This window comes from Phalacrocorax carbo, unplaced genomic scaffold (genome assembly GCF_963921805.1).
Source record: "Phalacrocorax carbo unplaced genomic scaffold, bPhaCar2.1 SCAFFOLD_54, whole genome shotgun sequence".
Taxonomy (NCBI): domain Eukaryota; kingdom Metazoa; phylum Chordata; class Aves; order Suliformes; family Phalacrocoracidae; genus Phalacrocorax; species Phalacrocorax carbo.
Window position 1 is genome coordinate 753648 of NW_026990395.1, and position 23967 is coordinate 777614.

Consider the following 23967-nt stretch of genomic DNA (forward strand, 5'->3'; position numbering starts at 1 on the left):
GCTACTTCTTTCCCCGCGACCAGGTGGCCTTGAGTCCATCCTTGACATCCCATTTCACACCAATTTAGTCAAGAAAACATTCGGCCTGGAGGTTCACCTTGCCACCGTCGTGGTGGCCGGCTGTTGAAAAGGGAAGACGTGGCCTCCTCTCAAGTGAAGCCCCATTTTGTCTGCGGGAAGGTACATCTCAGTCCACTGTTTCCTCAACCAGATTTTTGCGCCCTAATTAAGAGGGATGAAAAAAGAGTACGTTGCATTTCTCGCTGCTGCCTTAAATCCTGAGTTTTGTCTTAATTCGTTTTATCTCTTCCTTTTTACTTAATTATTCCTCCTAGTCAAAGGTTTCAGCTCCGCGAATGTCCTTATTGCTGCTGGTGGTCGCGGAAGTCAAACCACCACAGAGCAGAAAGCTGGAGAACGCCACATATAAATTAATTATATTTTAAGTAATCATTAAATTACTCTCATTACCTAATTTCATCTTATTATTTCGGTTTATTATATCAGATTATTTATTTAATAATCCACCCAGTCCTGCCGGGATGTCTGAAGTGAACCACGTCCCTTTTCCACCAACTAAAACCACCGCCACAGCAGTGGGAAATTTATTTCCAGAAATGAGATTAGCAAAAGCTAAAGGCAAACCCCTTCGTGCGTTATTAGTAATATTATATTTTGTGTGTATATACGTGCCCTTTGCTTAAGCTTTCGTTCAGCCTGACCCTCCTAAATCCTGAGCTCAACCCACAGCTATGTGACCTTCTCACCTGGGCATTTAGAAACCGCCCCCGGATGATCCCACTTACCGACTCGTAATCGTACCAGACGGCGTCAGGGATGTACGCCTGGACGATGTCCACCCCCTGGAAGGGGAACACAGAAATTACTTTCACATTCGAGCCTACTTTAATCCAACGTGGTGGATTGACCTTGGGTGACGGCCAGGTGCCCACCCAGCCGCTCTATCGCTCTCCCTCCTCAACCAGACAAGAGGAGAGAAAATACAGTGAAAATAAGGCAAAATTTCCAAAAAGCATAATAAAGTTGACAACAAAAAAAAATCTATCAATATTTTTCCTTGGGTTTTGTTTTTTTTGTTTTCTTTCATGATTTTCTACGATGATGCCCAAAAAGGAAGATAATAATGCGGATAGAATTTCAGCAAAGCCAGAAGATGGAAACTCACCGTAATCCAGAATTACAAGGCTGCAAACACACGTCTCAGGGCTTATTTACAAGCATCATTAAATCTTCTTGATTTAATCTTTTCCATGCTGACTTGTTTCAGATATTGGCTACATTTAACAAACGTTTTGTTCTGCTAAATAGCGTATGTGGCACGAGAATTCATGAGCATTATGTGCAGGATTTCCCAACAGGAAAAGCAACTATCTGGTTTTTTCATGATGAATCAAGTGAAATCGGGTGAGAAATAAGAAGCTGACTCCGAATTAAATGCAGGGGTGATGCAAGGAGGAGGCAAAGCAGAATTTTGCAGCAGAAGAATCAGATCCCAAAGGACGGGGAAACAGAATATAGGAATATTAAAATAATGGCATGAAAGGGCAAGATTTTCTACTTAGGGATTAAAGTATGTTTTGGGCTCTTTCATGGAGAGCAACGAATGAAAATACCAAACCAATTAGGTTTATGAGGAGTCCAAAGACAAGCGTGTAATTAATATGCTAAAGATGTGAATTTAAAGAGAAAATGGAGTTTAAGGAGAAAATTAATTTTAGAAAAAATTGAATTTAAGGAGAAAACTAGATTAGAGAAAATGATATTTAGTAATTATGAAAGGAGGGATATAATCGAAGTTTATATTAAGGCACGTGTTTCTATTGGAGACACATTAAAGCTAACGAGCAGGGGGCTCTGTGGGAATACTCTTTCCAGTTCTCACTAAGACAGTTCAGGCTAAAATCAGACAAGAAAAAATTTATTAGGTTCATCAGGGAAATGGAAGACCCTGCTTTTTCTTTTTTTTTCTTTTTTTCTGTTTTTTCCCCCCCCCCCTCAGCTTAAGAAATTGAGAGAGATCATTATTTCAGGGGAAATACACACGCCCTAAATACGGGAACTCTGACTTTTAAGCTGAATAACCGTTTCATCCCAAGACTGAATAAAACAGAAAACTCAAGACTAGTTTCAAATCGAGGGGATAAAAGAATGGGGGAATAGAGGGTCGAGAAATTTAACTTTTTGAGGCTTTTACTGCAATTCCCTGTAGAAAAGGTGACTTGAGGTGCCCCCGTGAGCTCATTACAAGGCATGACTAAAGTGAGACCTACTGGATCAAGCACAGGGGTAATGAGGAGCCCAGGACCCCACAAGAACTGCTTATCCACACTCCACGTTGCTTCATCAGAATAGAACCTAAACAAATAGGAAAGCAGCGGCATTAACTGCACTTACTGAGTAATAACATATTAATTAATATTATCAAGAGCAATCCTAATGTTTCAAGGTCTCGGGTGACTAGAATCACTATTGAAAAGCATCATATGGTGATGCCCCAAGACTATTTTTGGTGGAGGCGACGCCTGGTTAAGAAGGTGAATTCATAGCTTATTAATTTCATACATATTAATTATGCATACGCCTAAGTGTGTCTGGGGGCGTCCGGTCTTGATAGAGTCCTGTTCAAGAGTTGCAAGAAAATAAGGAAAATAAAGGTGAGAAAATAAAAATTTTGGAATATATATCCCGATGGAGACTGATTTATTTCATCAGCTGCCAATGACATTGCGTAACCGGCAATAAAGCGCCTGTGCGGGGGGGAAATTACAGATGACTCTCCCCATTGCTCCAAAATGGTGTTTTTCTGTATATATGACGACGGGCAGCATCCTTCACAAACCACGGACGGGCTCAGCAAACCCCTGACCTGCCCGAATTATTTTGTTCTGGTATCGCGAAGGTCAACTTACTCGTGGAGAACTGGCCGTGCCACCGTGTCGCCTTGGGTGTGAGCTTTGTAAAAGAGCGTGTAGAGGTAGGGCAGCAACGTGTAGCGGATGTTCAAGTAGTGCTTCGAGGATTTCACCAAAACCGAATCGGCTCCAAAGGCGGCAGGATCTTGGGGCTGAAAATAAGTAATATCACGTTGTTATTAGTAGTAGTAGTAGTAGCATGATTACTATTAATAATAATAATATTATTATTATTATTGCTGTTGCACAGAGCATTTAAGATACATCTGAGAGGTGCAGCCAAAAATCAGGAAGGTAGGTCAGATAGTAGCAAAGGCTTCCTCCTCGCCGTAGACACCACCAGCGGGGACCAAATTCAGCGCTGGATGACGATTTCGGAAAATAACATGATGCCAAACGCATTCTCTGGTGCCTGCAATTAATCCCTGCAAAGGTAAACCTTTTGGAGTGAGGATTTCCCAAAGCATAAGGTTGTACCGGTTTCGAACCGGTCAACTGTTTAATGGTCAGTGACAGAAATTCAATTATCAGAGTTTAATTTAATTATTAGAATAGAAACACGATGGTGTCCCACAAAGCAAGTTTTCGTAGCAGGACGTACAACCTACCCTGCGTTTTTCAGTATTGTGGTTCCTGGAAAACGGGTAAAACGCTCCCACTTGCATCCATCGTCTGCAAAGTTCTTCTGTGACATCTTCGAAGAAACCACAAATATCCGCTCCAATCTTAGAATAAAACAGAATGCGCGTTTGTACGGTGCATCGCACCTCAAATCTCTACAAAAAACCCTCCAAGGACTCAGTCGTAGAGATTTGTTTTCTCCAATTCATTCCTAGTTGCTAATCAGGGTAATAGAGTCATTCAACACATTTCTACGCTCTTCCAAACCCTTCATCTGTACCTAAATTTGCCCATTGTGTTTTCCTCTGGTTGAACCACAGAATTTCTGATGTTTCTAAGATGTTTTTTGGCGGCAGAAATAGCCAGGTAAATACAGATTTTTCAGTAACAGAGTTCTGGGATTAATTTTACAGCCCACCATCGACACACACAGAGTTAAGATAATTCAAATATGGGCAGTACAGAAAATTAAACTGACCGCAAGCTAACACTGCCCATAGGTCTCCTTATCCCAGAGATTTATCTTCCTGTGTCGTGCTAAGATGCATATATGAGCATAGTACCCCAAAAGTCACAGAAATTCAAATTCTGTAAAGGAAAGCGGGCATTTCGCTAAGAAGCGGGTGTTCCTGTTGCACTTAAAGAGCCTCACATCGATCACTAACGAAGGACAAATAATACAGGCATCAGGGTGCTGGAGGCATAAAATATAATATATTTGAAAATGATATATCCACATATACAATAGCCAATAGAGAGAAACGGCCTAAAGGTAAGATCAATTATTCCTGGGGAAAAAAATGTTAAAACCTGGCACTAAAAGGATTAATTTATAGGGGGAATAAAATTTGATTTAGGAGATTAATTTATTATATTAAATGGTTAATTTGTTGCATTATATTTTAATTTATAATAATTTCTATAATTTATTCATATATTCATTTATAAATAATTTTATATTTTTATATAATTATTTCTATGTGCATAGAAATGTATTATTATGTGTTTGTTATTCATATGGGCTTATATAAAGAAGGCTGGATCAAAAAATCAGAGAATCAGAGAATCATTAAGGTTGGAAAAGACCTCGAGGATCATCAAGGCCAACCCCCAACCCAACACCCCCAGGCCTCCAAAACCGTGTCCCCAAGGGCCACGTCTGCACGTCCTTTGAGCCCCCCCAGGGACGGCGACGCCCCCACCTCTCTGGGCAGCCTGTGCCAGGGCCTGACCGCTCCGGCAGGGAAGGCATTGGTCCTAATCTCCAGCCTAAACCTCCCCTGATGCAGCCTGAGGCCGTTCCCTCTCGCCCTGTCACTGGTGACTTGGGAGCAGAGACCAGCCCCCCCCTCACTCCAGCCCCTCTCAGGGGGCTGCAGAGAGCGAGAAGGGCTCCCCTCAGCCCCCCCTTCTCCAGGCTAAACCCCCCCAGCTCCCCCAGCCGCCCCCCAGCACACTTGTGCTCCAGACCCTGCCCCAGCCCCGCTGCCCTTCTCTGGACACGCTCCAGCCCCTCCAGGCCCTTCTTGTCCCGAGGGGCCCAAACCTGAGCCCAGCACTCGAGGTGGGGCCTCCCCAGGGCCGAGCACAGGGGCCCCATCCCTGCCCGGCCCCTGCTGGCCACACCAGTGCTGACACAAGCCCGGGGGCTGGTGGCCTCCTTGGCCACCCGGGCACTGCTGGCTCATGCCCAGCCGGCTGTCAGCCAGCACCCCCAGGGCCTTCTCTGCCGGGCACTTCCCAGCCCCTCTGCCCCAGGCCTGGGGCGCTGCCTGGGGTTGGGGTGAACCAAGGGCAGGACCCGGCCCTGGGCCTTGTTAAACCTCACCCAGCTGAGCTCGGCCCATTGATCCAGCCTGCCCAGGTGCCCCTGCAGAGCCTCCCTGCCCTCCAGCAGACTGACACCCCCACCCAGCCTGGTGTCACCTGCTGAGGGTGCCTCGATCCCCTCGCCCAGATCATTGATGAAGATACTAAACAAGACTGGGATTATGTCTCGGCTGTCACAGATACATTTTTGTTTTGAAAAGGTACCATAAACTACTCTTTTCATACATAAGGGATTCCAAAGAGGCCGAACTCCAGAATTCCAGGTATCGCCCACTTTATGTGGTCCCACGTTGCTGCGTTATCTCCCAGCCAGTGTCCCGCGTACTTTCCTGATCCCGCAAAAGTAGACCTCGAAAGAAGGAAGCTTCGTTTTCCAGGAAACAAAGTTTCAATGGCTCTGAAATTAAAAAAAGGTTGGAATTAAGCAAAAAAAAAAAAATTTAAAAAGAAGTTGTGGAGATGGGAAGATTTGTATAAAGGAAGCTTTGATTTATTTTCATTTATTCATTCACAATGATAAATAAGCTAAGGACACAGAATCCCTTCAGTTTAACCAGATCTGTATTAACTAAATGAATTTTTATATATATATCTCCACCTTAAAGAATCTTCACATTTTTGCCTGCCAACCTTCGTCATATTTGAACTCCAAATAATAAAGCTCAGGTCTCCTTTCAGCTTCTTCTACCCATCACAGCATCGCTGAAATCCAACACTAGGACTTCGAATTTTGATTCAGAATTCAATTCCCATCTTAAAAAATGTGATTTCGAGCGCCCAGGTTCAGCCCATCAGAAGACTGATACTGATCCCCAGATCAGGTCCTCTGGGGAATGAAATTGCTCTGAATAGAGGCCGTATGCTCCACTCTGCCCTTTTTTATGAAGATATTAGGCAGGATTCCTCACCGTTGTGTCGAGAGGGTCATGGAGTATCCAAAAAGGTTGTGAACGTCATATTGTCGCCCCCACTTCTGCACTGCATCCATACAGAGCGTCTTGGAATACATGACTCTATCAACAATATCTGGGGGGGAAAAGGTTCAGAAGTGCATTTAAATTGATTTAATTATATATTTTTTTGAAAATTTAGATTTAATCGATTTACTTAAGGGAAAAAAACTGTATTTCTATGCTTTTCCTTCATGCATTTTCATTAAATTTTGGCCCTTTTCTCAGTTTGGTGTTTGCATTGACCTGAGGACTCCCAGGCTGAAGCGGTAAGTGCTCACCTGTGTCATACAACGCTACTATGGGCTCCCAGGTTTATTCATCTCTGCTTTAACAAAGAATATTTCTGTCTTCAAAATTCCCGTATCTCACAGCAATCAGCGTAGAAATCGCAAAATATTGCCCCAACTGCTGCTAAAATGAGCACAAATGCAGCTTTGCTAGCAGGGTGGGATTCAGTAGCCTGATGCTCAATTCAATAAGCTGAAAACCAGCTTCAAGATGGATTTCACGCTCAAGGAAGGGCTCACCCAAAAACCGCACCCCAAATTTCTGAATCGTTTGATCTGGCCATGTACCAGCAACGATCAAATTTCTGACTTGATAAAGACTGACTTGATAAGGCAGTAATACACAAATCTTTTTATTTCTTTTTTTGCTCCGCAGCTAAAGATGATGGACTTACGGGGTGTGAAAGGGGGATAGTTTAAGTCGTTCGGCTCACAGCCATTGGTTGAGCCTGGAACAAAGTTGGCTACTTCATTCATATCCTGAAAAAAAAAAATCACAAATTCAGTTTTAAATGGCAGCTGTAATGTTTATTTTAACAGCAGTAATTCCTGGGCTTTCAGCCAAATGCACGGTTACAAACCCATTTGCAGTGGCTATGACTTGAAGGCACCAGAAGTATATAAGCGATAACAGTCATAAGCTGATGAACTCCTCATCCAGCAATTGGGACACTGATTTACAAAGTAATCAAAGAAAAAAAAAATAGGTATATCCCTTTCTGAATGACAAAAATGTGATTTTAAGTGGCGATGGCGGTACTTCACCCAAACTGGAGAAATTAAGCGCTATGACTCTTCCCAAATTCTGCCATATAAATGAAGGTTATTTGTTCTGGTCCGAAATAAATAATTACTGAGTTAAAAACCAAACTCCTACAGAGGGTGTTTGCCTTTTCCCTCGGGGGAAAATCATTTCTCCCAAAAGAGACCATTTATTAAAATCAAAAGTTAGTGTAGTGTTTACGATCCTGGTCACAGTCAGGTCCTGGATAAATTAAACCACATTAAATGCAGCTCTGCTGAAAGCAGCAAATATCCAACGCGTGGGATAAACGCCATTTCCAACAAAATCCCCCCGACACCAGAAAAATTACTTCACCTAAATGCGTTGAACACTACAGAAAAGGTACAAATCCCACGTGGATTTCAGGTTATTCTCAGTAAATCTTCCTCCGGATCGATGCAGACTAAAATCTGACTTGCCATTCACCTCTTTTTGGAAAATGTGAAGATTTCAGCAATTACTTACAATCCAGATCCCGTCGTAGGGCACTTGGTTATAAAATATTTTGCATTCCTCCACCCACCAGCTGGTGCAGTCGGGGTTGGTGAAGTCTGGGAAGACGGTTCTTCCTGGCCACACCTGCAATAAAAAAATTTAAAAAGAGGGGAAATAATTAAACTGTTGATGACCTTGCAAAAAGATTAAAAACCTCAGAATTCCGTCAGATTTATGTGAGTTGCTCTCTTGGAGGAACATTTGGGTATAAAACCTCAGGATTTTGCAGGGCAGTGTTGATAAAGTGATTGGGAGAAGGTTTTTGAGGTATAAATGGCAAGAGTAATATTAATTAATAATAAATCGATTATCATTATTGACTAATATGAATTATCATGCTTCATTAATATTATCATTCATTAATATCGATTATATTTTTCTTAAATTTACGTGCAGAAAAAGGGCAGAAAGCAGCTTTGTTAACCTCTGAGTTCTAAATTCCAAAGTCACTTTTGAAGTCAAAATTACTTTTAAGTTACACAAATTTTACAATAAGCAACTACGTTTGTAACCTTGTCGTAAGAAAACTTTCAAAGCAGTAAAGTGGGGATTGCTCTCTGATAACTATTGAAAATAAACAAATGTTGGCTGCCCGTGTCCCCCAACCCTTCAAAACTGCTCATTTTTCCTTTTGGAAAATCAAAATGTAAAAAAAAAAATTATCAAAACCCCTGAAATTTTGCAAAATATTGCGAACAGCAGAAAAATGGAAGATTACGCTGGCCCAAACGAAGGGGGATTTGGGCTCAGACTTTGTAAGCGTTTTATCACCTCTCCAACTAACGGTGTTACTCCGTCCGACCCATTAACCCAAACTTTCTTGCTTTGTCCTCTCTCGTAGGCTTGGTAGGGAGAACCGTCAGCGAGAGCCTCCGTGCTAATGGCAGGGTCCTAAAAAAGTGGAAAACCACACAAAATAAATGGTTCTCTCCACCGATTATGTGGAGCCCAGCAACTACACGGAAAGGTTTCTCATGTAACAACATATATTATGATTATTATTTATAAGAAAAAGAAAAAGAAAAAGAAAAAGAAAAAGAAAAAGAAAAAGAAAAAGAAAAAGAAAAAGAAAAAGAAAAAGAAAAAGAAAAAGAAAAAGAAAAAGAAAAAGAAAAAGAAAAAGAAAAAGAAAAAGAAAAAGAAAAAGAAAAAGAAAAAGAAAAAGAAAAAGAAAAAGAAAAAAGAAAAAGATAAAAAGATAAAGATAAAAAGATAAAGATGAAAGAATCATATTAAGGTTGGAAAAGACCTCGAGGATCATCAAGGCCAACCCCCAACCCAACACCCCCAGGCCTCCGAAACCATGTCCCCAAGGGCCACATCTACATGTTTTTTGAACACCTCCAGGGATAGAAATAGAAATAGAAAGAGAAATAGAAAGAGAAAGAGAAAGAGAAAGAGAGAAATAGAAAGAGAAATAGGAATAGAAATAATAGAAATAGAAATAGAAATGTCATGTAAGACTTAAGACAATATTTATTTATATGCTTATGTATATATAAAGATATAATATTTATGTAATTTATACATAAAATATAGAATTGTTTTTCTATATAAAGGATCTATAATATATATGTTATATATTTTATAAATGTTATATAGATATAACTGTTCTCTACATCGATTATCAGTTCTCTACACCAACAGCCCAACAACTACATGGAAAAATGTCTTGTGTAATAACAAACATATTTTTAAAAAACCCATATATATATAAAAAACATATATACTGATAACGATACTATTTAAAATTGAAAACTAGATAGCTAAACGCTTACCAGTATGATAATGTATTTTTGCCCATAGCCATGCATATATGTTTGAAAGTTGGGGAGGTCTTTGAAGTTCACTTTGTTGTAGGTAAAATCTTTCCTCGCTTCCATGTAGTCGATATCCGTGTACTGAACGTCCTGGGAGAAGACGGGGCGTTAGACGTGATGCTCAAGGGTCCTCAACGTGCTGCATTTTGACTTAAAAATGTGCAGCGGGATGTGGGCACCTGAAGTATTTTTCTTACCACTATCCATAGCTAAATTGGGGGAAAAAATTAGCTTCTGACACTCTTTAATTTCCCAGGGTTTCTGAAAGTGTGAAGTGAATTTTCACACTGGGGTTGATCTCACTGGTTCACAGATTGAGCCAAAGAAACGTGCATAACGTGGAAATAAATATGCTGAGTCAGAAGCTTTAAACTGAACAAAATGCTTCCACAACAGAAGGGAGCAAATGACATTTAAAATCATTCACTATTTTATATAGAAAACAGTGCAGCCAGTGAAAATTATTGGAGATAAAGAAGAAAAAAAAAATCACTTTTTTTACTCACGTAAGGGAGTCCAATTGCTCTGTTTCGCTCCACAACAGCCTTCACCTCGTCGAGAGAGCCGTAATCGTAGCGGCTGAGGTGAAATCCCAGAGTCCAATAGGCGGGTAACGCTGGCAACCCTATAAACTGGAAATTAAACCCAAAAACAATGGGCGTCATTGGCCTCCTCTCTTTGGGTCTGATTCCCTAAATTGGCCAATTCTCTCTCAAGTCAGAGATTCAACTTGAGTACGATAGAGTGCGTTTTATGCAATCACCCACAGCTGCTTTTTTTTTATACTCTTTTTTCCAAAAAAAAAACCCTCTAGATGTGAATGATGCAAACAACGATGTGAAGGATGATACATTGCTACCAATTAATTAACTACGCTATTTAATATTATATTAATATTATGTAATCATATATTGCATTGAATTCTACTGTATTGTATTATTGTAGAATCAGAGAATCATGGAATCACTGAGGTTGGAAAAGACCTCGAGGATCATCAAGGCCAACCCCCAACCCAACACCCCCAGGCCTCCTAAGCCATGCCCCGAAGTGCCACGTCTACACGTCTTTTAAATACCCCCCCAGGGACGGTGACGCCCCCACCTCTCGGGGCAGCCTGTGCCAGGGCCTGACCGCTCCGGCAGGGAAGGCATTGGTCCTAATCTCCAGCCTAAACCTCCCCTGGCGCAGCTCGAGGCCGTTCCCTCTCGTCCTATCGCTTAAATTGGGAGCAGAGACTGACCCCCCCTCACTCCAGCCCCTCTCAGGCAGCTGCAGAGAGCGAGAAGGGCTCCCTTCAGCCCCCCCTTCTCCAGGCTAAACCCCCCCAGCTCCCCCAGCCGCCCCCCAGCACACTTGGGCTCCAGACCCTGCCCCAGCCCCGCTGCCCTTCTCTGGACACGCTCCAGCCCCTCCAGGCCCTTCTTGTCCCTTGAGGGGCCCAAACCTGAGCCCAGCACTCGAGGTGGGGCCTCCCCAGGGCCGAGCACAGGGGCCCCATCCCTGCCCGGCTCCTGCTGGCCACACCAGTGCTGACACAAGCCCGGGGGCTGGTGGCCTCCTTGGCCACCCGGGCACTGCTGGCTCATGCCCAGCCGGCTGTCAGCCAGCACCCCCAGGGCCTTCTCCGCCGGGCACTTCCCAGCCCCTCTGCCCCAGGCCTGGGGCGCTGCCTGGGGTTGGTGTGACCCAAGGGCAGGACCCGGCACTGGGCCTTGTTAAACCTCACCCAGCTGAGCTAACCCAATCGATCCAGCCTGCCCAGGTCCCTCTGCAGAGCCCTCCTGGCCTCCAGCAGATCAACATACTGAGGGTGCCCTTGATCCCCTCATCGAGATCATTGATAAAGATATTAAACAAGACTGGCCCCAACTGAGCCCTGTGGAACCCCGCTCATGACCAGCTGCCAACTAGATTTAGCTCCGTTCAACCCAAATGCCTGGGCTCAGCCACCCAGCTGATATGTTTATTCTATTCTATTCTATTCTATTCTATTCTATTCTATTCTATTCTATTCTATTCTATTCTATTCTTTTATATTGTATTGTATGGTATTATATTGTATTGTATTTATTGTATTGTATTTATTGTATTATATTTATTGTATTAAAGTATTATAATGTTATTATATTACCACCTCATTCTTTTCCAACCTTAATTTTTCTATGATTCTCTGATTCTTTCCTTGGAGTGCCTCCAAGGTTGCAGGATCCACCACCTTTAGGGTGGGGTTCACCAACATACCTGCACGTACTCCTGCACCACTTGCTCGGGGGTGTCACCCAAGAAGACGTAAAAATCAAGAATCCCCCCAATTGTTCTGTAAGTGACAGCTGGCGCCGGCTGCAGGGCGAACTCTGCGAGCAAAAAGTGCACAAAATCAATTTGGGATATTTACCTAAACCTCAAATAACTGTGACGCCAATATGAAAGGTATAAAACTTCGTTAGGAGAAAATATCAAACGAAAATATTCAAGGAAACCCAAAACCATTAGTGGAGTTGCAACACAGGTGGAATGTTTCCAGCTCTTTTTTTTTTTTTTAACTGAAAATGCCCATATTTACATTCTTATGTGGTCCAGAAAGAGAAATCCAAAGGCACAACTTCTTCTCATTAAATTTTCAGTCTCAAGACACTTGATTATTTGTTAAGCACCCAAATATGTCCATGCTTATCTAGGAGAAATTAGGGGCATATATTAACAAGTGCTGCTCAGTATAAATTTAGGCTCAGATTTTAATATCTTGTACTGAAATGTTCCTGAACGTGAGCAAAAATTAGACATTATGTGTATGACACTGGCTTTGCAATACAACCTTAACGCTCCTTGTAGAGGAAACACGAGTAAATGCTTGAAAAAAAAAAGGCTGCAGACACAGATTTTAAGGCAACATTCTTCAAAATCTAATATGCGGCTGCATTTTTTAAAAAAAAATTTACATCAGCTGAGCAGGATCACAGTGCAATAGACCTCCAGATCATTTAAAATAAATAAAGACATAAATAAATCTTGTTTTTTTTAGAGAGAGACAGAGTGATTGCAATACTTAGGGCTATGGAGAAGGCATTCTTACCCATGGCATTGCTATTCATCAAAAAAACACCAAGAGAGGCTCCAGTGTTGTCTTCCAAACACAAGAAGAAAGTCTGAACGCCGTACAAATTATCCATGTTCTTAAAGGAAAACAGAAAAGCTGATTTTAAAAACCCAGTGTCTACAATAAGTTTTGTTAATAGTGAGGCAAATTCTGGTTTCAGTTCAAAAATCGAACCGGACGTGTCAGCCCATAGACAATGTCTCAAAATTTTGAAAGATTTTCTTGCTTTTTTCCTTCTAAAACATTAATTAGCTGCAAACATCAAGCTGCTCCCTGAATCCCATTCCCGTCACCCTTACTTCAACAAAAGACTTCAGGACTTACTCCAAATTCAGCACAAGGATTGTTGCCACATTAAATAGTCTCAGTTTAACACTCGCTTAAGCTCATTATTATCTCAAATAATGAGAAACGATGTTGAGTAGAGGTTGAGAAGCTGCAGTTATAAATAAGCTGGTTTAAGGACCCAAATAAAATAAAATTCTTATTATTCCTTCTTCTATTATCTATGTTACTTTTCTTGCTCCCTAGCATTGATTATACACCAGAAATTTAATGTTTTCTGATGGTTTTTTTTTATTTTTACCTTGTCAAGCTCTTACACACTCTACCAAATATTTCTTTTTTCTCATCAAGTCCAAAATCTATGAAAAATCACAGCAATAATTTTTGGCTATTTCCCCAAAAGTACCCCAAAAAAATGCTGTGGGGGGGAATCCAAGTCAGAAAAAGCAAAACATAAGCAAAAAATTAGTATAAATACCAATGACTGGTTTTAAATAACAAATTTTACAAGCTGATACTGTGGTGGAGCAATATGGTGCCAAAACCTTGTGGATTCAGGATAAAACATCTCATTTCTCAAAACCAGATGCCCTAGAAATCACCTTGGGAAAAAAAAAAAGCAGAAATGTAGAAACAAAATCATTGCTGCCAGACTTATTTTGCTTTATAAAGCAACAGCTGCTCAGGGCACCTTTGCATTATTTCCTGTGATACGACGCCGTGAAAGGAAAAATATTGTATCTACCAGATTTTGCACGGACAGGAAAAAAAAAAACAACAAAAAACACAGTCCATCAGATATTAATGTTCGTCAGCTGACTTGCAGCAAAACCCAACCGATTCAATCCAAATATTTATGAAAACCTGTTCCAACAGGAATTTTATTATCCCATGTTCTTGCAAAATTTGGCAAGTCTTTAAGAAAAAAAAAAAAAAAGTGGATATCACTAATGTGCCAACGATGGCTGGATTCTAGAATTTACCTGAAAAGAAGGAAAATGTAATAAAATAAGCACCTACTCCAGAAGGGGCCGTATCCCTGCTAAATATGGGCCAGGTTTTCCAGTTGACATCATGTTGGTATCGCTTATGCACGTGCTCGCCCACCCCGTAGATGTTGCTGCTGGGGAGTTTGATGGAGAGCTGTAAAAACTGCTCGGCGTACAGCAGCGGGCCGATGGTGGTATCGAACCTGGCGAAAGGACAAAATGTTGCATAAATATTTTTGTGCTGAAGGTTGGATCCCTTAGTATCGCTAAACCCCTGTGGCAGTGCAGCCACCCCGAGATCCCAAACTAAGCCCTATTGTGTTAGCTTAGTCATAACGGCTTGGGCGTCAGGCAATCTCTGCCCACCCTGGGCCATCTGCTCCCTGACTTATGTACCAGAATTGGGGCCAGAATGTAAAATATTGACCAAAGCCCATCATCTTGACCCTATAACCAGCGATCCAAGAGGGAGACCTTTGAGCTTTCCGGGACCACAGCAGGCCATGTGACCCTGTATCTCCCCCTGGGCTGGGACGTCTCTAAGGGTAGATTTCATGAGGATTGAAGGAGTGTCCGTTGATGATTTCACAATGATTGAAGGATCGATCGTTGACGGTTTCATGAGGACTCAAAGGCCTGGTTTTGCGAGGACTCAAAGGCCTGATTTTGCAAGGATTCAAAGGCCTGATTTCATGAGGAACCAACGGCCTGATTTTGCAAGGACTCAAAGGCCTGGTTTAGCGAGGACTCAAAGGCCTGATTTTGCAAGGACTCAAAGGCCTGATTTCATGAGGAACCAAAGGCCTGATTTTGCAAGGACTCAAATGTCTGATTTTGCAAGGACTCAAATGCCTGATTTTGTGAGGACTCAAAGGCTTGATTTCATGAGGAACCAAAGGCCTGATTTTGCAAGGACTCAAAGGCCTGGTTTTACGAGGACTCAAAGGCCTGATTTTGCAAGGACTCAAAGGCCTGATTTCATGAGGAACCAAAGGCCTGATTTTGCAAGGACTCAAAGGCCTGGTTTTACGAGGACTCAAAGGCCTGATTTTGCAAGGACTCAAATGCCTGATTTCATGAGGAACCAAAGGCCTGATTTTGCAAGGACTCAAAGGCCTGGTTTTACGAGGACTCAAAGGCCTGATTTTGCAAGGACTCAAAGGCCTGATTTCATGAGGAACCAAAGGCCTGATTTTGCAAGGACTCAAAGGCCTGGTTTTACGAGGACTCAAAGGCCTGATTTTGCAAGGACTCAAAGGCCTGATTTCATGAGGAACCAAAGGCCTGATTTTGCAAGGACTCAAAGGCCTGGTTTTGCGAGGACTCAAAGGCCTGATTTCATGAGGTTTGCCAGCCATGTGCTGATGAATGCCAGCACATTAAAGTGAATAATTCATGAAACTCACGAAAAGGGAAATTTTACTCAAAGGTTAACCTCAGGGGGTGTGTGCGTGTGCAATTTGACTATATATAGAAATATATTATCCTTATTCACATTAATGGTTGACCAAGTCTGAGACTAAGATTGGGCCTAGCTGCACCTAGACTTCTCTCTGAAAGAAGTTTAGAAAGCAAGGGGGTCTATTCTAAACCTCATGACTCAACAGGAAGGTCCTCCTTATCCCCTGCATCCACAGTCCTTCTGAACCAATCAAACTTGAGTATAACTGAATTTTCCTTTGTGCACCTCTTCCATGTAAGTAACAGATCGAGCCTTGCCATTCTCGAGTCTTTAACTAAGTCACTGTATTGACTGTAAAAAATTCCCTCAAATTGCTGTTTTAAATTGGCTGATGCTTTTAAAACTTATACAACCTAATACTGTGATCTATCTCAAATATGAATAAACCTTAACTTGCTAACCAAAGCCATGTAAAGAATCATATTCCTAACAATTTTATGTAGTATGGATGCACATGGCTGTATTTGCCACACACACACACCCCCAAAAAAAACCTACGCCATTATTTAAGAAAGCATCTGCATCATGTGCCACTACTAATTTTGTCGTACACATCTCATAGTTTGGCCAGAACCAGTCACGTTGCATATTGCAGCGAAAATACCGGGTTTTTAAAATAATAATTTATTAATTCTGGGTGGGGTTTTTTTCATTAAAACCATAAAACACAATATTAGGTTTTTTCCAAATTAAATAAAAACCTAAGGAAAATTTAAGCGATAGCCAAGAGCGATGTTTCAAACATCCCAACATTTTTTCTTCAAAATTAAATCAAAACCAAAGAAAAATTTAAGCAATCTTCCAGAGCATTGTTTCAAACAGGTCCCAAGAATTTTCTTTCCAAATTAAATGAAAGTCTAAGGAAAATTTAAGCAATCTATAGTGCTGTTTCAAACAGTTTCCATTAATTTAAATTATTCTCCCCTCCACATGCCAACAAAATCAGTCCTGAGCACCCGCTCCATCTTTCAAGCGCTCATTAATGGCAAATCAGTCTTTAAGGAGGCTTTTAAGAAAGCAAACAGTGCTAATAACGGGAAAATAAGTAAATCCTAATTAATTAAACTTGAAGAGTTGATAGCAATCCAACTCCTGCTAGCAATCAGCTAAGTAATCACTTTTTAATTGATTTAAGAAATATTTTCTCCTGAGGCTTCTGCCTTTCAGTGGGGCTCAGTGCAGGGCTGTTAGCCCAGCTTTGGGTTAGAGGGGTGGTTTTAGAAAACAAAGACATTTAAATCCTTCAGTATAGAAGCTCTTGGTATATTTCGCTTACAGTTTTCTAAGACCAGCTTAGCACTGGTTGGTACCAAAGAGTCTCTTGTCCATCTTATTTTGGGGGCTGAGACCTTCAGGAGGAGCTTCATGACTAAGGCAGGAAAGATGCAGTAAAAGGTGATGCTGGGAAGGACTTATCATAATTGGTGAAGGGATGGCACAATTCATCGATTCTCCCCAGGATTAAGGGAAGAAGAGAGCAGAGCCAATGTGGCAAAACCTTAACCCCATGAGATAGACCTCCCCATCTCCCAGATTTTATGTGGAAAGAGTCTTTCCACCCTGTTTATCCACCAAAAGAAGAGAAGAATCAGTTTTCATGCCCAAGAGGGCACCTAAAGCAGCCCAAACCCTCAGAGGACACGGACGGTATCATGATTTTTTATGGATAAAAAGGCCAAAATTTACTCACACAACTTTTCCATTGCTTGCTCTGGTCACCATGATGCCAAAGGGATTTTGCTGAACGTCAACTTTATATTTTAAATTGGAGGCTGCCGGACCGCTGAAAGGTCCCACGTGCTCATGGGGGACTTCAAATCTTTGCGTTTTAGGATCAGTGATCTACGCATTTTTAAAGAACAACATAAGTAATTTAGAAATTAATGACTCATTTTAACATTTTCCAGCACGACCATCCAAATTTTACTTGGCAAAAAAAAAAACAACCAAAAAACACCCATTGCCAAAACAGCATCACGACGACACAATAAATGGCAAAAATAAGACTGTGCAAACTGACCCAGCCTCTTTATTTGGGCAGACAACGATGGTATTTCCCATTATTGCTTGATCTGAGGGTATTTATCCCATGGAAATACGCAGGAGGGAGAATTCTGCACGACCATGTCTGTAGGCACCACCCAGCCCTTCTTCAGCGTCTCATTTGCAGTCTTTCTATGTGTCCTATCTTGGCTGGGTGGAGCCAAACCCAGCCTGACTCCCAGGTTTTTGGCAGAAAAATAGGTGGTGCCCTCCAGTCCCAAGAATATTTAAAAAAAAAAAAAAAAGAAATTAAAAAATAAAAGAAAGAAAAGATGGTAAGGAAAAGAGAAAATGGAAAACAGAAAAAAGATAAATGAGAAAAAAAGAAAAAAGGAAAAATAAGAAAAGAAGAAAGAAGAGAAAAAAGACAATTTAACAAAACAGAAAACAGAAAAGGGAGAATAAAAAAGAGAACAAATAAAATAAAAAAGAAAGAAAAAAGAAAAGAGAAAAGAGAAGAAAAAAAAGAAAAAGAGAAAACAAAGCAGAAAAGGGAAAAGAGAAAAGAAAGGAGAAAAGGGGAAAAAAGAAGGAAGAAAAAGGAAGGAAAAAAGAAAAAAGGAAGAAAAAGTAAAAAAAAAAAAGAAAAGGGAAGAAAAAGTAAAAAGGAAGAAAAAGGAAAAAAGAAAAAGGAAGAAAAAAAGGAAGAAAAAAGAAAAAACAATAACAAAAAAGCCCAGAAGTCCTGTCAAGCCCCCAAATCCATGGATTTTGGCATATTTACTGCACACCGAGCGCCGAGTCTTGCACGAAACACAAGGCGCTTTGGAAGCGCTAAAGGTTTCTGCCAAAAACCCCTGAGCTTGGCATAAATGCCCGTATTTTGCACAGAACTCTTTTCCCGGGGGGGGGGCTGGGGGGGTGGGGGGACACAGGCTGCTGCTCCGCCGGGTGCAAAAAAAAGCCTTTCCTGGTCAACCTTCCCCGCGGTACCCGCGCGCGGAGGTCCCGGGGTGAGCGTGGCGGGAATCGCGCCCCCAGCACCCGCCTGCCCCGGCCCGGCGCTGGCCAGCAGCAGGGCGCGGCGCTCACCCGGAAGCGGAAGCGGGCTGGGGCCTGGTGCTCCGCCGCCAGGAGGAGGGTCCGGATGTCGCCGCCGAAAAGCGAGGGGGAGGGCAGGCGGGTCAGCGTGGCCTGAAACCCTGCGGGGGTTAACCGGAGTGAAGTGAAATTACTCAACACTGGATGAAGATTGAATGAAAACAAAATGAAACAAAGCAAAATAAAAATTGCAAAAATAAAAAATAAAATAAAATAAAATTGGATTAAGATTAAAATTAAAAAATATAAAAATAAAACAAATAAAATTACAAAAATATAAACATTAAATTAAATTAAAATAAATTAAATTTAAATTACAAAAATATAAAAAATAAAACAAAATAAAATAAAATAAAGTTTAATAAAATAAAATAACATAACATAACATAAAATAGAATAAAAAATAAAATTACAAAAATATAAAAATAAAATAAAATAAAATAAAATAAAATAAAATAAAATAAAATAAAATAAAATAAAATAAAATAAAATAAAATAAAATAAAATAGAAGAAAAGAGAATAGAAGAGAATAGAAGAAAAGAAAAGAGAAGAAAAGAGAAGAAAAGAAAAGAAAAAAGAAAAGAAAAGAAAAGAAAAGAAAAGAAAAGAAAAGAAAAGAAAAGAAAAGAAAAGAAAAGAAAAGAAAAGAAAAGAAAAGAAAAGAAAAGAAAAGAAAAGAAAAGAAAAGAGAAAATGGAATTTAAAAATTACAAAAAATATATAAAATAAAATAAAATAAAATAAAATAAAATAAAATAAAATAAAATAAAATAAAATAAAATAAAATAAAATAAAATAAAATAAAATAAAATAAAATAAAATAAAATGGAAGGGAAGGCAATAAAAAGCAAATATTACAAAAAATAAAAAATAAAATAAAATAAAATAAAGACAATTATAATATAACATAAGAAAAAATAAAAATCATAAAATCATAAAATAAAAATAAACAAAAATAAAAAATAAATTGAATGGAATGGAATAAAATTAAAATAAATAAAAGAAAGTCAAACTAAAACAAAATAAAGAATAGAATAGAATAGAATAGAATAGAATAGAATAGAATAGAATAGAATAGAATAGAATAGAATAGAATATGATGGAATGGAATGGAATGGAATGGAATGGAATGGAATGGAATGGAATGGAATAAAATAAAATAAAATAAAATAAAATAAAATAAAATAAAATAAAATAAAATAAAATAAAATAAAATAACATCACACAGAAGAGCGCTGTGGAAACGGCGAGCCGCGCGCGCCGAGGTCTGGGCGCGGCGGTGCCCACTTACCCTCCCGAGTCGCTCGCGGCGCTCCCTCCACCTGGTAGCCGTGGCCGGTCGAGAAGAAGCACCACGGCACGCCGGTGCCGCTCTGGGGGCTCCAGCAGCAGCCGCGCAGGCTGCAGAGGCTCTGCGCCGGAAGAGGAGATTTTTAACGCAAATCAGCCCCCAATAAGTCGAACGGGACTAAATCGGAACGAGGCCGAGCCCCCGCCCGAAACCCTGCCTCGGCTCTGAGCGGCCTCGCAGGGCCGATGGGCGACCGGGAACTCGGGCGAGGTGTTCGGGGGATTCAAGGTGGGAAATCGCTCATTATTGCTGAAAAAAAAATAAATTTAAAACTCTGGATTCTGGAAAATTTGTTCTTTCTTAAAGCCAGGGAGGACACAAATCTGTGCAAGAAATTATCGGATCGTTCCAGCTGCGGCTTTTAGGAGACGTGAGGGTGTTGGGCTGGCGGTTGGACTGGACGATCCTGGAGGTCTTTTCCAGCCTTCATGATTTGATGATTCTGCGGCTTCACAGGGCGGCCAATTTTCACAAAATGGGTTAAAAAAAACCCCAAAAACCAAAAAAACAAAAAACTCGCGCCTCTATAAAAGCAACAATTTGGGCGGAGAAACAAAGCCATGGGTACCTCTGTGGTTTAGGGCCCTCTCCGCATCGGAAGCGTCACCAGCCCGACATTGGCCACGTCAGCCTCAATAACCTCGATGGGCCCAGACTCAAACGGAGACCAAAAAAAGGCACCTTTTTTTTTTTTTAATAAACAACAAAAAACAAACCCAAACCGCTCGACTCGTCATTTACAACCTGGATCTCGGCAAGGTGACACCAACCTCTCCGGCCCAATGAACCAGGTCACCTTCACTTTGGGTTTAGAAATTAAGTTATTCACCCACTTTTTAAGTGAGTTTTACCCCTGACGGTAAGGTTTGGGTCGTATATCACTTAAAATAGGGGGGGTTGTTGCTGTTGTTGATGAAATAAGTCATTCCTGAGGTCACGGTGTCACGGCGACACGTGGGGAGCGTCACGGGGAGCAACGGCCGCGTGCGCCGGCCTCGGCCCAAGGCCCAGGCCTCCAGGACGTCCCATAAGGCCGCCCGAGATAAACCGCCGATTCAAATCAGTTAACGACGCTTTAAACCGTCCTAACGGCTCTTACGGCTTTTACTTAGACGCAATGAAAATAGTTTTAAAGCATTAAGGTCAGGGGCGGCCCCGAAGCGGGGCGGCCCACGCTGCCCTTCTCCAGCCGGGCCGCCCTCCCTCGGGGCCGCGGGCGGCTGACGCGAAATGCTGAAAATGAGAGTATTTCACTCAGACTTTAAATACTCTTCATGGCCGTTAATGGCGCTCTATTTTCAGGGAGCACCAAGCAGCGAGTCTCTGCGTGTGTGTGTGTATGTATATAAAATAATGCACGTTACATTATTTTATGTTATTTTATGTTATTTTATGTTATTTTGTTATTTTGTTATTTTATTTTATGTTATGTAATGTATTATGTTATATTATATTATATTATATTATATTATATTATATTATATTATATTATATTATATTATATTATATTATATTATATCATATCATATCATATCATATCATATCATATCATATCATATCATATCATATCATATTATATCCTATTATATTATATTATATCCTATTATATCCTATTATATCCTATCCTATCCTATCATATCATATCATATTATATCATATCATATTATATCATATTATATCATATCATATTATATCATATTATATCATATTATATTATATTATATCATATTATATCATATTATATTATATCATATTATATCATATTATATTATATTATATTATATTATATTATATTATATTATATTATATTATATTATATTATATTATATTATATTATATTATATTATATTATATTATATTATATTATATCATATTATATTATATTATATTATATCATATTATATTATATTATATTATATCATATTATATTATATTATATCATATTATATTATATCATATTATATTATATCATATTATATTATATAATATCATATTATATCATATTATATCATATTATATCATATCATATTATATCATATTATATCATATCATATCATATCATATTATATTATATTATATTATATTATATTATATTATATTATATTATATTATATTATATTATATTATATTATATTATATTATATTATATTATATTATATTATATTCTATCATATTCTATCATATTCTATCATATTCTATCATATTATATTCTATCATATTATATTCTATCATATTATATTCTATCATATCATATTATATCATATTATGATATGTTATTACATTATTATATTATTATATTATACAGTATACATAATATATTTTATATATATAAACTTTTAGAAGATGGATATTTTACACTCTCTTTCATGCCCAGCACCCAGAAAGGAGCAGAGTCCACCCAAAAAAGTATTTATTTTTATATATATTATATATTTTATATATTATATATTTTAAATCATTGTACTATATTATATTATAGGTAGTTTAGTCTATTTATTTATAGATATATTTTTATACACATAGATCTATCTAAAAATACACGCACACACGCACGTATTAAGAAGCCCTGTCTCGGCGGTGCATTGCAGCGGCCCCCTCGCTCGTGCCCGGCGCCCGGCGGGGAGCAGAGCCCACCCAGAGGTCGCCCCGCCTTGCGCCGCTGCAGCGGCCCCAGCCCCCGCGGCCCCAGCACCCGCCCCGCCCCCCGCCCCGCCCCGCGAGGCCAGGCCTCGGCTCCGGGAGCGATAAGCCGGGCTCAGGCAGAGGTCGGCGATGGGGGAGGGAACCTGCCGAAATCGAGCGGTTTGTCCCCGCATCGCCGCGAGCACGTGTCCCAGCCACGAGGGGTCATTCTTCAGGGTGTTTTCGTGCCTCATCAAACTTTGCCCTCGCTTGCAGCGAGCGGTTAATAAATACCAGCTCGCCTCCACCCTACGCGTCGTTACTAAGGCTTTTCAGTAACTCTAATTATACCCGCTCGTTTGTTGGGGTTTTATATCTGGTTTTTTGCATGAATGAGGAAAGCAAGGCTTTCTAGCGCGAGCTTACGTGTAATTTAAATTAACTGCCATTTTCCCCACGAGCTTTTAGCCCAAAATCCACCTCACGGTAAAAAAAAAATGTAGGAGCAAACGGCCTTTATTATTCCTAATCCTATTATCATCATCAAAATGAATCCAATAATTCCCCAAAATCAACTCTTCGTGAAGAAAACTGGATTTTCAGCTCGTTCGCTTTGCGGCCCGGCTCCGTTCCGCCCCGAACCTTGTTTAATTAAAAAAACAAACACTAATTAAACCTTAGGGGCGGCGCAAAACGTGGGGCTTAAATAAAAACGTAAATAAATAAATAGGATCTGCAAGCGCGACTGCGGCGAGATTTCCCGCGACGCAGGGCGGCGTCGCTTCTCCGCTTTAATTCTCAAATTCGGCGAAATTTAAGGCTAATGTGAGCTTGTAACGCTCTTGCTAATATTAAATTTGGAGCTAATATTTAGCGTCGGTCACTCGGCACGGCACGGCTGGCTCCGAGGCGTTAATTAAAGGTGAAAAGGATCCGCGAGGCTGCTCCGACACGGTGGCCGTGGGGAGGAGGACCCTGCCATCGTTTGGCCTTTCCTTACGGTTCGGGCGGCCAAATCGTATTAAATGTTATTTTACGGCGTTACGTTAGCGGGTTTTTGCTGGAAACCTGAAATAATTGACCTCGATTTCTAACTTCTGCGCGCCGCCGTCGGGACGGCACCAACGTAAGAGCGGCGAAGGCTCGATTTGGGAAATTACAGCCCGAAAGGTTACGCATCGCGATGAGGTGAATTTGGGTTTAATGCGCCGTTAGGAACGTCAATTTCTGACATCACGCCCAAAAAAAAAAAGGGCAGTTTCAGCAAAAGGAAGTATTTCCAAACTGGCCCAATTTTGTCCCGGTTTAAATCGACAGGGTGGGCTTCGTCACTGCGCCAAGTGCGCCCACAAG

At 40.5% G+C, this 23967-nt stretch overlaps 1 protein-coding gene across 1 annotated transcript in view; it reads right to left on the reverse strand.

Moving 5' to 3' along the window:
• The window catches only part of LOC104044465 (maltase-glucoamylase-like), a 61525-nt gene that overhangs the window by 33524 nt on the left and 4034 nt on the right, over positions 1-23967 (reverse strand). Inside the window, exons 4-21 of the mRNA XM_064440299.1 lie at positions 19933-20053; positions 18632-18741; positions 17247-17398; positions 14126-14297; positions 12797-12896; positions 11965-12077; positions 10230-10355; positions 9682-9813; positions 8675-8794; positions 7874-7987; positions 7020-7104; positions 6293-6410; positions 5610-5781; positions 3542-3658; positions 2931-3085; positions 2292-2376; positions 807-863; positions 98-222 (exon numbers count right to left, since the gene is read on the reverse strand). Of these exons, the coding sequence (XP_064296369.1) occupies positions 98-222; positions 807-863; positions 2292-2376; positions 2931-3085; positions 3542-3658; positions 5610-5781; positions 6293-6410; positions 7020-7104; positions 7874-7987; positions 8675-8794; positions 9682-9813; positions 10230-10355; positions 11965-12077; positions 12797-12896; positions 14126-14297; positions 17247-17398; positions 18632-18741; positions 19933-20053 (2174 nt within the window). The remainder of the gene's footprint in view (positions 1-97; positions 223-806; positions 864-2291; positions 2377-2930; positions 3086-3541; positions 3659-5609; positions 5782-6292; positions 6411-7019; positions 7105-7873; positions 7988-8674; positions 8795-9681; positions 9814-10229; positions 10356-11964; positions 12078-12796; positions 12897-14125; positions 14298-17246; positions 17399-18631; positions 18742-19932; positions 20054-23967) is intronic.